The sequence below is a fragment of the Engystomops pustulosus genome, chromosome 3 (genome assembly GCF_040894005.1).
Source record: "Engystomops pustulosus chromosome 3, aEngPut4.maternal, whole genome shotgun sequence".
Lineage (NCBI taxonomy): Eukaryota > Metazoa > Chordata > Amphibia > Anura > Leptodactylidae > Engystomops > Engystomops pustulosus.
The window spans coordinates 110,487,844-110,500,324 of NC_092413.1; the positions used below are offsets into that span (position 1 = coordinate 110,487,844).

The 12,481-nt window shown below is 39.1% G+C and overlaps 2 protein-coding genes across 5 annotated transcripts in view; one reads left to right on the forward strand and one right to left on the reverse strand.

Moving 5' to 3' along the window:
- FIG4 (FIG4 phosphoinositide 5-phosphatase) overlaps nucleotides 1-12,481 on the reverse strand; it is a 279,940-nt gene that overhangs the window by 263,110 nt on the left and 4,349 nt on the right. The gene's annotated exons all lie outside the window — the stretch shown is intronic.
- The window catches only part of AK9 (adenylate kinase 9), a 106,367-nt gene that overhangs the window by 2,097 nt on the left and 91,789 nt on the right, over nucleotides 1-12,481 (forward strand). For all 4 annotated transcript variants that reach the window (XM_072141799.1, XM_072141798.1, XM_072141801.1 and 1 more), the window contains exons 2-8: nucleotides 667-789; nucleotides 2,987-3,050; nucleotides 3,659-3,711; nucleotides 4,958-5,054; nucleotides 6,733-6,845; nucleotides 8,803-8,952; nucleotides 9,321-9,443. In XM_072141799.1, the coding sequence (XP_071997900.1) occupies nucleotides 676-789; nucleotides 2,987-3,050; nucleotides 3,659-3,711; nucleotides 4,958-5,054; nucleotides 6,733-6,845; nucleotides 8,803-8,952; nucleotides 9,321-9,443 (714 nt within the window). In that variant the 5' untranslated portion in view covers nucleotides 667-675. The remainder of the gene's footprint in view (nucleotides 1-666; nucleotides 790-2,986; nucleotides 3,051-3,658; nucleotides 3,712-4,957; nucleotides 5,055-6,732; nucleotides 6,846-8,802; nucleotides 8,953-9,320; nucleotides 9,444-12,481) is intronic.

The following is a 12,481-nucleotide window of genomic DNA, read 5'->3' on the forward strand; positions in this document are numbered from 1 at the left end:
TCTGTGTGGCGCTAGTAATCTGTGTGCACTATATAAATAAAGGAATTATTATTCAGTATGGCAGATGTTTTTTTGCTGCTGAAAAGTCAATGCAGAATGGCTTGTAGTGTACTGAAGCATACTACCAAAAATCAGTCAGGATCTGCCATGAGTACGATTGCAAGGATGAATCGTACTCATGGCAGATCCAGACTGATTTTTGGCAGTACGCTTCAGTTGTGTCAGTAACTAGACTCTTTGGGCATTGCTAAGGGGTTTAGTGTTCTGCAAACCATTTGAAAATGAAATTAGGTTATGGTTTGAAGGAAATCTACCACCAGGATCAAGGATTGTATACCAAGAACACTTGCTGGTGTGAGCAGGATCTGTTCTTCTTTTAGCTTATACCCTTGTTTTTACAAATAAATGCTTTTTAAAATTATGCTAATTATGTTAATGGAGCCTGGAGCCATCTGGCTCATTTGCATAATTTTTAAAGTCTTATTTTCTTAAAAACAAGGGCATAGGAAGCTTGAAGAATAGTGGATCCTGCTAGATACAGCACACACCAGTATGTCTGTGTGCTTGGTTTGCAATCCTTGATCTTGGTGGTAGATGTCCTTTAAAAATTATGCAAATGAGTCTTTAGTATTTTAGTATTTACACACATTTTATGATCTTTTGTAGGAGTTTGCAATGGCTCAACCAAAGAAAGCCCTTCTATCACTTGCTGACCCATTTGATGAGGATGAAACAGAAAGAGCATTTCTTTTATCCAAACCAACCTGTTTTCTTATAGTCGGAAAGCCCGTAAGAAATTTTTAAAGCTATTTTCCTTACTAATATCTTCTGCCTCTGATTGTCTACTTGAATGGGATTTCCAGGGATTTTCTTAATCTTGACCTGCTCCTGTTCCATGTTACAGCACTGATGATTTGGGTCCCGCTTCAGCAAACCAGTGGCCTCCCTGAAACATGGGATGTCACTTGTGACATACGAGGATATGACATTTCATGGGGATGATATTGAATGGTTGCTATTGACCTCAGGTTAGGCTACACCCAGGAGCTGGTGCAGCCTAGGTACACTTGTTTTATTTTTTACTATTTGTTACACCAGCCCCACTGAGGTTTCAAGATTCCTGGAAAACCCCATTAAGGAAATCTACCATGAAAACCAAGCTTAATAAACCAGGTGCACTTACTAATAGATCCATGCCGAGACTGTGGTATTCTTATTATATTTGTTATCCATGGCCTCTTTCCTTCTAAAATCAACATTTAAAATGATGCTTATGAGACTGAAGTGCTTTTGGGGTGTGCTGTAGCTTCACAGGGTGTTACACGGTCTCACCCGCAACCCTGTTCTTCCAGCACTCCCCCTCCGCTGTCTTATCTAATCCCACAGCAGCAGAGGAAGTTTCAGAACACAGTGTGAGTGGTAGAAATGCTCCTTTACAGTGCATAAGCCTGTGAAACTACAGCACGGAGGGGGCTCTGGTAATGCCCCCCTAGAGTCCTTCTGGTTTATTAGCATCATATCTAACATTGATTTTAGAAGGAAGGAGACCATGGATTAGGGTTGCACGATGCACCAAAACTACGGTAACTTTTCAGTTTTAACCCCTTAACAACCTTGCCCTTTTTTTTTTTTTAATTTCCATTTTTCATTCCCCACCTTCAAAAATCTATTACTTTTTTATTTTTACACATACAAGCTCTGTGACGGCTTGTTTTCTGTGTAACAAATTGCACTTCATAGTGATGGTATTTAATTTTCTATGTCGTGTACTGGGAATTGGGAAAAAAAATCCAAATGCAGTGAAAATGGTGAAAAAACGCATTTGCGCTGTTTTCTTGTGGGCTTGGATTTTACGGCTTTCACTGTGCGCCCCAAATGACATGTCTACTTTATTCTTTGGGGGGTGTGATCATGGGGATAACAATTTGTATAGGTTTTATAATGTTTTCATACATTTACAAAAATTAAAACCTCCTGTTCTTTTTTTTTTTTTTTTTATTGTGCCATTTTCTGCCGCTATTAACTTTTTCATACTTTGGTTTATGGAGCTGTGGGTGGTGTCATTTTTTGCGACTTTTGATGACGTTTTCAATGCTATCATTTTAAGGACTGTACGATCTAAATAGCAAAAAAGTGCCATATTTGACTTTGGGTGATATTTTCTGTTACACGCAGTAAAAAAAACATTATTATACTTTGATAGATCGGGCAATTTGGGATGTGACGATACCTAACTTGTTTATGATTTTTACAGTTTAATTATATTTAAATTACTTCTAGGGAAAGGGGTATGATTTGAATTTTTAGGTTTTTTATTATAATTTTTTTTAATTTTTACTATTTTTCAGACCCCCTAGGGTACTTTAACCCTAGGTTGTCAGATCGATCCTACCATATACAGCCATACTACAGTATATGGGGATATTCATCCTCATACCGGCAGCGATCGACAAGATAACACCTGCGATCGGTGTTACCGTTAAGTCTTTGCAGAGACTTTTTTGCAAAGTCTCAGCCCGTGAGCCTTCTACATGCACCAGCACCCGACATGCGTCGTACTATTAGGCATGTGTTGGTAAGGGGTTTAATGAGTCAGAACGGTTAATTTCTCAATTGCTAGTACCATAGAGGTCAGTGAATGGGCTTAAAAGGGTTAAAATGATCCCTCAGTGTTTAAGCAAATCTCCATGCTGTGGTAGTCTGTCAGAGGTTATGTCAGTGCTAATTAGAATTTTTAGGTATAGGCTGCTGATACCCCTTACAGCAATGAAGAAAAAACGTTTCCTGAGTTGCTAAATGCATTGTAACATTTAAAAACGCATTCGTTGTGACGCATCCAAAACCCCACATATTATTCCATTTTATAATAAAAAAAAAAGAAACATTTACTAAAATCCCCTCATATAGTGAGTTCATACTGCTAGTTTTTCTGTCTTTTTTTACTATTTATATGAAACTCCATGCTTAATATATTTATCTGCTCTAGGGTACAGGAAAGGCTACTCTTGGAAAGAAGCTCTCCCAGTCATGGAATTGCATTTTTATTGAAGGTAATGTTTTTTTTTTTAATGGGTTTTTTAAAAAGTTATCTAATTCAAAACTTAAAGGTGAGTCCAGAAAACAAATAAGTTGGCAAATGATACCTTACTGAGAAATGAAAACTTTTCTTATATAAGGTAATTTAAAAAATGAACATACACTGCTGGTGGAAAGTTTTTTTTGACATTGTTGGAAATGCTCCCACTTCATACGGGTATGAAGGGTTATGAGATCAAAGTCCATCAGAGACATTTTTCTATGACAACCCCTTTAAAGTGCACCTTCATTTAATGCCCAAACCACCAGCCTTCAAGTGCCTAATGGCAATAGAGCCCTGACCGTGTCCTCCTTCTCCCCTACTTGGTTTCACCCTGAACTGGGTATAGAAACCACCATAATTGTGTTCTATCAACAAATAAATACAACAATGGCAAAAATACAAATACGGTAATATGAAGTCTGACTATAGCTTTGCAGAACAGTTAACATTGTTTTACACTTATAAGATTACCCTGTAATGTGGTGATGTTTAAGAAATTTATTCTGATGGGTAAATTGTGCATGATACATTGGTTCAATAAATATTTATCTCTTATTCTTTATCACTTTTTTTTTCTAGCCAAGGAACTGATTAATGAACACATTAAGCTTGAAACGGAGAAAGGCGTTATGGTAAGTGCTGCATATTTATTGAATAAAATAGCACATACATTTTTGCAGAAGACATAGGATGATTACCGGTATATGCATTTTCTAGGAAAAATTTGGTGGCTGTTAAAGACTAGCTCTTGTTGCTAGTACTGTACTAATAAATGTAACAAGCACTTGTTTAAGGTTCAGACTGCAAACATAGGCAATGCTTTAGAGTCTGTAGAATGAAAAAAAAAACTTGTGGATACATATTTAGTCATGTCCCCAATATGGTGAAGAAAATGGTCCACAAATACTAAGGTCCTTATACCAGAATTATGTTGTATGCTGCATCCTGTTTTTTGGAAATAGACAAATGTAGTCTACAGATGCTGCATATACATATGGGGGTATCTTTATTTCTGCTAGTTAAATTGTCTCAGTTTAGCGACTTTTGTCTTCTTTGCGACTTTTCACTGCGCCTTTTGCTGTTGTTTTTAAAGTACACCTTTGTCTGTACCTAATGCAGTGTGCCTTACGTATCTTTATTTTCTAAATGTTCTGTTTTGGATTGCATTGTAAATTTTTGCATTTACATTAATTTTTTGGTTACTTCTAAGGGTGAGGTCACATGTGGCGTTTTGGTTTAATTTCTAAATGCATTACAGCAGCTGAGGAGAAGTGATTTGCTTAATTACATCACTGTTGACATTTGCGCTCTCAAAAACGTAATGTAAACAAAACATTAACATGTGTGTTAGCAGTATGTTAACATATGTGTTGACAATGTGTTGATCTGTGTATTACAAATGTGTAAATATGTGTGTTTTGTTAACATGTTAACAGTAATGTCATTAGGCAAATCACCTCTCCCCAGCTGTTGTAATGTCTTTCAAAACGCAATGAAAACATAACCAAACCACAACGCGTGACCTCACCTTTAACAACACGTGTGACCGCAGCCTCATATGTCGTCATCTCCCTGGGGTGTGACTAGAGTGCTTAAAAATGCAGAACATGGCCTCAAATCCCAAATTTACAGTAGTGTCCACTCCTGCATATTTCCGGATTTGCAATAAAAAGTCTCAAAAAGAAGCCAAAATTTACTTCTGTCAGGACAGGAAAAACTGAACTTGTATCACAAGAAAAAAGACATCATACATACATAAGGTGCAAAAAAAGACCTTCCAAATGTCTCAATTATACACCAAAGAAAATAAAATATGACGCATGTCCCCCATGGAGTTCCTAATGGACAACTTTTACTGTGTCCTTTATTTCTCTGCAGATTCAAGAACTCCTTTACAAGGGTCAGAGCATCAAAGATGAATTGATAATACAACTTATGGTGGACAAGATAAATTCTGCAGAGGTTGCCCATAATGGTAATTAGTTGTCTTATTCATGTAATTGTTTTAATTACAAGCCCTTATCTTTTCTGCTATTTGCATGAATAATTTATCTTTTCCTATTAAGTTGGCAGTTTAAAAATCAAGAGTACAAAATGCAAAATAAGAGGCATAATGCCGAGCATGAACTTACTATAAAGCAGGTTATGTACTATTCCCACAGTGGTGCATAAGGCAACCTATTGCAGTTCTGAATTATAATGGAGCAGAAAAAAATAGAACAATTACAACACATATTGCAAAAAAACAGAGACACCAGAAGAAATGGTGTACAGGAAGTAAGAATTAGAAAAGAAACACAAGTACTTAAAGTATGATAAACTATGTTTTACTGTGGTAATGTTCTTATATTTTTATCCATGGCCTCCTACCTTCTAAAATTATCTTCTAAAATTATGATAATGAGCCTGAGGTTCTAACCAAGCCCCTCCACCATCTGGCTTTACAGGCTGTTACACTGCCTCATCCTTTCCCTGCTTCCTTAGCATTTGTGCATTGAGCAGTTCCTGTAAGGGGAGGGTGAGACAGTGTAATAGCGTGTAAATAATAATTCTTTATATAGTGCCTACAGATTACGCAGCGCTGCACAAAGCTTGCCAAATTGGTCCCTGTCTCCATGGGGCTCACAATCTAATCAACCTACCAGTGTGGGAGGAAACTGGAGGACCCAGAGGAAACCCACGCAAACACGGAGAGAACATACAAACTCTTTGCAAATGTTGACCTGGGTGGGACTAGAACCCAGGACTCCAGCGCTGCAAGGCAGAAGTGCTACCCACTCAGCCACCGTGCCAGATAATAGAGGGGCTCGTTAGACCTTAGGTTCATTTGTTTCATTTTGTGCCATGGATTAAAAAAAAATCTAAGAAGATTACCACAAGCACATTGCCAGGATCTATGAGTAAGTGCCCCTGGTTTTATCTTTGATTTTGATGGTAGATGTCCTTTAAACTAAGTGGGCAAGAGCAGTGGAAGAGTATGATCAGTGGCAATGGCATTGTTTTTCTCAGCATTTTGTATCAGCATTTATAAGCCACAACAGGAGCAAGTCTAACATTTACACTATATTTTACTCTTTCCATTCTACGTTTATTTATACAAAAAATTTCCTGACATAAAATCAAATAAATAAATTGATACTAAACTGCCAGACAAAAACTGAAGAAGATGAAGCAGCACTCCAATTAGGATGAAGAAAGTGAAGATTTATTCCACCATAAGAGCGACGTTTCGCCTTATCATTAAAGGCATTCTCAAGCATACTAAACTGCCAATACAATTTTAATGCTAAGCTTGCCTAGGTACATTGCGTTTATATCATACACTGCTGTTAGTAATTAGGCCCCAAACTAACAACTGGGGGACGTATGGATGGCTGCAAGCTTGTGGCCGTACATACATCCCCCATAGACGGCAATGGCCGCACGGAGCGATGGCACATGTTCGGCACCGTACCACTCCGCACACGGGAAACAGATGGGACACGTCCTATCTTTCCCCGTGTTGCGGCGCTTACAACATGGAACTCTATGGAGATGGGAGGGGTCACCACTCCTCCTCTCCATGGTGCTGGACGTATGCCCCCCGGCCATAGCCGTGTGGACATACATTTGTGTGAATGCAGCATTAATCTGAGTTTTTATCCACATTTTAGGCTATGTGCTTTGTGGACTTCCATCCCTCTCTGAAGAGTTCATTAAGATTCCAGAACAGATTGAATTAATGAAGAATTTTAAATTACAACCTGACGTCATCATTAATATCAAGGTATTGTTACCTTGCAATGCAATTTTGTTTTTGTGGATTTCTTCTCTTTGACCACGCTGGTATTTTGCTGTGATTTTCATAAACAGGATTGGTGTTTGTTTGATCAATTATGATTGATAAATATTGTTAGGCATGTTCCAGCTGCCTAGAATTGACTGTAGCCATGTCAAATGGCAATATTTGTGGCAACTGGGCTCAATAGCATAATATTAATAATAATTTAAAGCATTTTTTTTTTTTGCTTAAAGGGGTTGTCCGTGACTTATAAAAAATTACTATGGGTAAAGGGGGCTGCATAAAAAAAATAAACCTGCAGTTAACCTCTGCAGTCCCTGCTGTTGTCCCACACCGCAGTCTCTCTGTGCTGTGCCGGAACCAGGTCTAAGCGAATCTACTTTGCCCCTGTAAACAAACAGGGCCCGGCCCGAGAGACCACAGCGCTACACACCGGGAGAGGCCAATGGAGGTAAGTACCAGTTTATTTTTATTTAAGCAACCATGCCCCCTACCCCAAGCCCCCCCCCCCCCTTCCCCGGCCTCATAGCAATTTATAAGTCTCGGACAACCGCTTCAACTTTTCATCTGGATTTTTGAAAGGAACATTTTTATTTATAAAGTGTAAGTGCTGTTACAGTCCATTTTTAAAGGGAGTCTACTAGCAGTTATGACTATACAAAGCTTCAGATAATGCTTGGAAGCAGCCCTGAAGAGCTGTGTAATCAGACCTTTGCGAGTGCTGTAGGACTGTTTCAGTGTATTGGAAGATGTCTTATTCATGTCCAATTATGGGCCAAAAAAACTGTATCTCAGGGATTTCCTTCCTCCACTTCTGACTTTTTACACTTGACAGTAAAATAGTAATTTTTTACTGAGTATTTAGCAATTGCACTTTTTGGAAAATGTATCTAGTAGTACTCATTTTACTTATTGATAAATTCTTTGAAGCATTTAGTTTCCTAAATAGGGTAATTCTTTGGGGGTTTCCACTGTTGTGGTATCTCAGGGGTACTGCCAATGCAATATAGTACCTGCAGTCTATTCTGTCAAAATTTGCCCCCTTAAAAGCCAAGTAGAGCTCTTTCCCTTACAAACCCTGTCATGTTCCCCTATAGCAATTTGTAACCAAATATGGAGTTTTTCTATATTCAGGAGTAATTGTTTAAGAACATGTATGATGTATCCTCTTTTACTTCATGGTAGACTTTTTTGTGCTAAAGAAATATTTTCATTACCACGGACCATTGTTAAGAAATCTTTGAAAAATCTGTGGGATATAAACTATCCCTATACCATTTGATAAATTCCTAGAGGGGTTTATTCTTATATCTATCTCTTTCCCACTATGTACTCCAGCACAAGTCTCTGGCCAAATGTGGGGTATTGCCATGTTTGGGAAAAATTTTAGGACGACCTGTCAGGGTCATTAAAACACTTTAGCTGCTCATACTAAAGTAACCAGCTCCCTAGCCCTCCCCCAGTTATAGCATTGTTAAATCTCTAGCTTTATCGGAACATACTGATAAATTAGGACATCGCTTACACCAGTCCGGCATATTCACTCCCACACCATAAGGCGGCGGTGACTGCTCATCCGCTCATCTCTATTCCTAATGTATATTTGCAAGAAAGATGTTTTCTTTGATTTGCAACTTCTTTACCTCCCTGATTTTGATCAAATTAGAGACTTTGTAGGAACAAATCGAAGTGCAAGAGAACTATATTTAGTTCCATACATACACCTAAAAAGTCTCGAAAAATCAAGTGTGCCGACAGCAGACAACTGAATAGAAGCAGCGTAAATACAATGATACATGTGCCCCACAGACAGACATAGCAATGAATTTGGAATAAAACAGCAAGCTTTTGTAACCCCAAATAAACCCTTTAACACCCTGTCCACGTGTCTAATAATACATTACAAGAGATGTAATATTAAGGTTTTTTCTGTGTTAAAAAGTGTCCAGACAAAGACTTGGTTCGAAGGCTAAGTGGACTTAAGCAAGATCCAGGAACAAGCAGAGTTTATAAGCGTGAAGAATGGGATCCTGCTTTAAAGGAAAAACGGCAGCCTCAGGAAGAAGGGGAGGAAGAAGAGCTAGAAGAGGAGGTAATATCATTCTAGATGTTAAAAAAATAAGGTTTGTTGTCTACTTTAGCTTTAAAGTTTTTACATTTAGCTAAATCCAGATGATTTTGGAAGGTCTTGCTCTGGTTATTGTTGCCCTTCCTTGCATTGTGTGAAAAACTGATAGTACAGGTTGAGTTTTATCACATCCAATCCTTTGCTTTTCCCTTAAAGAGTAACAGAAGTGTCTGACAGTAGCTTATTCCCTAATCTGAACATACTTGTTTGTGGAGAAGTCAAGCAGAATACCCTTTCCTCATCTTTTTAGCCTTGCCCATTGTATAGCAGTACTATGAAGAATGTACACTCTGATTCTATTATAATAGAACATTATTTTGTGCCCTGTTTAGGAAGAAGAGTTTGACAATTCAAAAGAATTTTTAAACCAACTTGTGTATAGACCTGAAGACTTCCCTGAAAATGTTGATGAGCGCATACGGTTGTACAAGGACACTATTTTACGCCCCGTAGAGGTAAGATGTGTAATTTACTAGATCATCAAGAATACCAAGATTTATTTTTTATTCTGTTTTCTGTACACAATTGATGTTAACAGCACATGTATCTCTTATCAACTTAAATTCTGGAAAGTTTAGGTGGTAAAAAAATTGTCTCTTCTCACAATCCATAAAACTAATTGATGATATTTAAAGAAAATCTACCACCAGGATGAGGGATTGTATACCAAGCATACTGACATAAAGGCTTATGCCCCCTCTGGATCTGCTTTTCTTTTAGCTTCATATGCCCTTGTTTTTACAAAAAAATACTTTAAAAAATGATGGAAATGAGCCAGAGGGGTTAATTTGCATAGTTTTTCACACTTTTTTGGCAAAAAGCAAGGGCATAAGAATCTAAAGAAATACAGATCCTGCCAGAGTAATTGGTTTACAATCCTTGATTCTGGTGATAGATTTCCTTTAAATAGAAACTGTCAGTAGATTCAAGGCACTCTAATCACAGGCTCAATAAAAAATGATTAGGCTCCTCATTATATGTGTAACCATGAAAAGATTTCAAACTGTTTTAGGCCACAATCAGGTGGCCGTGTGCTCCCTGGGCCAGATCAGGGCCGGTCCCCATTACGGTTTTGTGAATAAATCCTTAGAATAGAAGGCACATGGAGAAGACTCTGCTTCAGTACAAGCCCAGCCCCACTAAACTGATAAACCTATTCTGAACTTAATTAGGAATAGACTTATTATGCATATGTCACAAGTCCATTAAGGGAGTATGGAGAGGGCTCACAGGCTGAGCCCTTTCCATACAATCTGGTACTGGCCCCAATTGCGGGTGTTAGAAAATTTTACTGGATATCAAAATTCTGTATATTTTAAGAACGTATACTTGTAGATGGTATTGTCATATAGTATGATCTTACTATGAATCCCCGCTGAACTTGAGATGAATACACTAGGCAGCCCGGCGTGGGCCGTTGTATACCCCCTTCCTCACCCTTTCCTACCTTCAATACCTACCCTTTGCCCTTATCTCCCCCTCCTTCTTCTTTCTTTTGTTTATGGTTATAATGTTTAACCCAAATAGATAACTAAATATTCCTCAGTGGGAGGCTTTCACAGTGCTTTTTGCTGATATTGATCTATAGATCTTGCATGGGCATCGCATTTCTTGTCCCACCGGGCAAAGTTATGTGCAGTCTATGACTTTCTCATTGGGGTCCTGCGTGACCAGTACCTTGGGTAATTTTGCCTGAATGTTTTGTCTGTGTAATTTTCTAATAAATGTTGATTATACATAACATTGCATTTACATATTGTTTGTGTTTACAATTTGTTTGCACTAGCATTTACATCATGTGTATATCTTGTTTACATTGCAAATTAGTGTTGTGTTTGTGTAAACACAATGTTAACCGCTTAGAGCTGGTAAGTGTATGGCATGGCCTCCCATGGTTATCGCAGCATCGGTGCTGAGCCAGCATCGAGAATCGCTGGATGTTATTGGTAATCTACTGACATCCCTGTGTAAAACCCACAGTTGGAGCGAGCCATGTCCAAGGGTGTTAACCTTTTAAATGTAGCGGTCATTGCGATTGCAGCATTTAAATGGCTTCAGTGATCGCTGATCCCTGCAGTGTTTTCGGGGGTGCCGATCATTACTATGGCAACCACTGGGTCTGAGCAAAGACCCATGGGCGGTCCATAGTAAATGCCTGTAATGTCCTGTTACATATGGAACCTTAGAGGCAGTGTGTCAGCCTATGCATCAGCTTATACATTCGTATCGCAGAGTATTATAATGAGCAAGCAATCAAACGATTGCTTGTTCATGTCCCAAAGTAGGACAAGTAAAAAAAAAAAAGTAATTAATAAAAAAAAAAGCCCTGTTAAACATTACACTTACATATATACTAAAGAAAAGTGAAAATCACCTACAAACTCCACATATGTAGTATCCCCACATCCGTAATGACCCTTCTTCTCTTCTGCGCCTCGCTCTGTGCCCCTACAACATGTAACAGTTTCAAAACGCATTGCACCAACTGGAGAGAGATTTGCCAAATTAAACAGCTGTTAACACTTGAGATTACAAACATGTGTGTTAACACAATGTTAATAGTTGTGTTTTGTAAATGCAAATGTTAACAGCTTTTTAATTAGGCAAATCTCTCTCCAGTTGGTGCAACGGGTTCTGAAACGCATGTGTTAGACGTAACATGTGACTGCACCTTTAGGTGCGCCTCCAGCTATAGCCCAGCTTGCCCTGTTCTCCGCGCCTGAGCAAGGTTGTTAGTTAGGTCTAACTTGCTGTCTGTTTCTGTTTGCCTAACCGTTTGTGACCGCATGTCCTTCGACTCTGTTTCTGCTTCATGTTCCCTGGTTTTTGACCCGGCTTGCATTCTGAACCTGTGCTGCCTGCCATAACCCACTACCTGGTTGCGTTTCTGCTTGTTTGATTCCTGCCTCAACTCCAGATCGACTTTGACTACTCGCTCTGCCTAACCTCTTGGTGCCACGACCCGGTGTCTCTGTGCCCCTGGGTCAGCTGCTATCTGTAATGGGACCACCACAAGAGGAAGCGGCCTTGCAATCTCTTCATAGCAAAGATCCCTGTATAGGGGTAAAAGGACGAATACCGGAGAGGTCCAGGGATAACACCCTTAGTGAGATGCCCAAAGCCAAAACGGTTAGATAGCACTGTGGGTTCACAACCCTCTACTTGTTCAGGCCATGGACCTCGTTGCCCGAGCTAAGATTCCTTGCAAAAGTACATGCGTGATCTGCACCACCGTCAAGCTTATGCAGGCCACACAAACTAGCTAAACACGTGCACCCTGCAGCAACTCCTGTAGTACCACAAGTCCCAGCAACACCTGCTTCTCAGGCTGCTACAGCCTCTGTCAGTCCTGCTGTCCAGCTTCTACTCCTGCCACATTATATTGAAAGTGCCAAAGCCTGTTGTGGAGTCCTGAACCAGTGTCTAATCTACTTGTTTTCTACCGAGCGATCTAAGCTGACATTCATTGTTTTATTGCTTTCTGGAGAAGCTG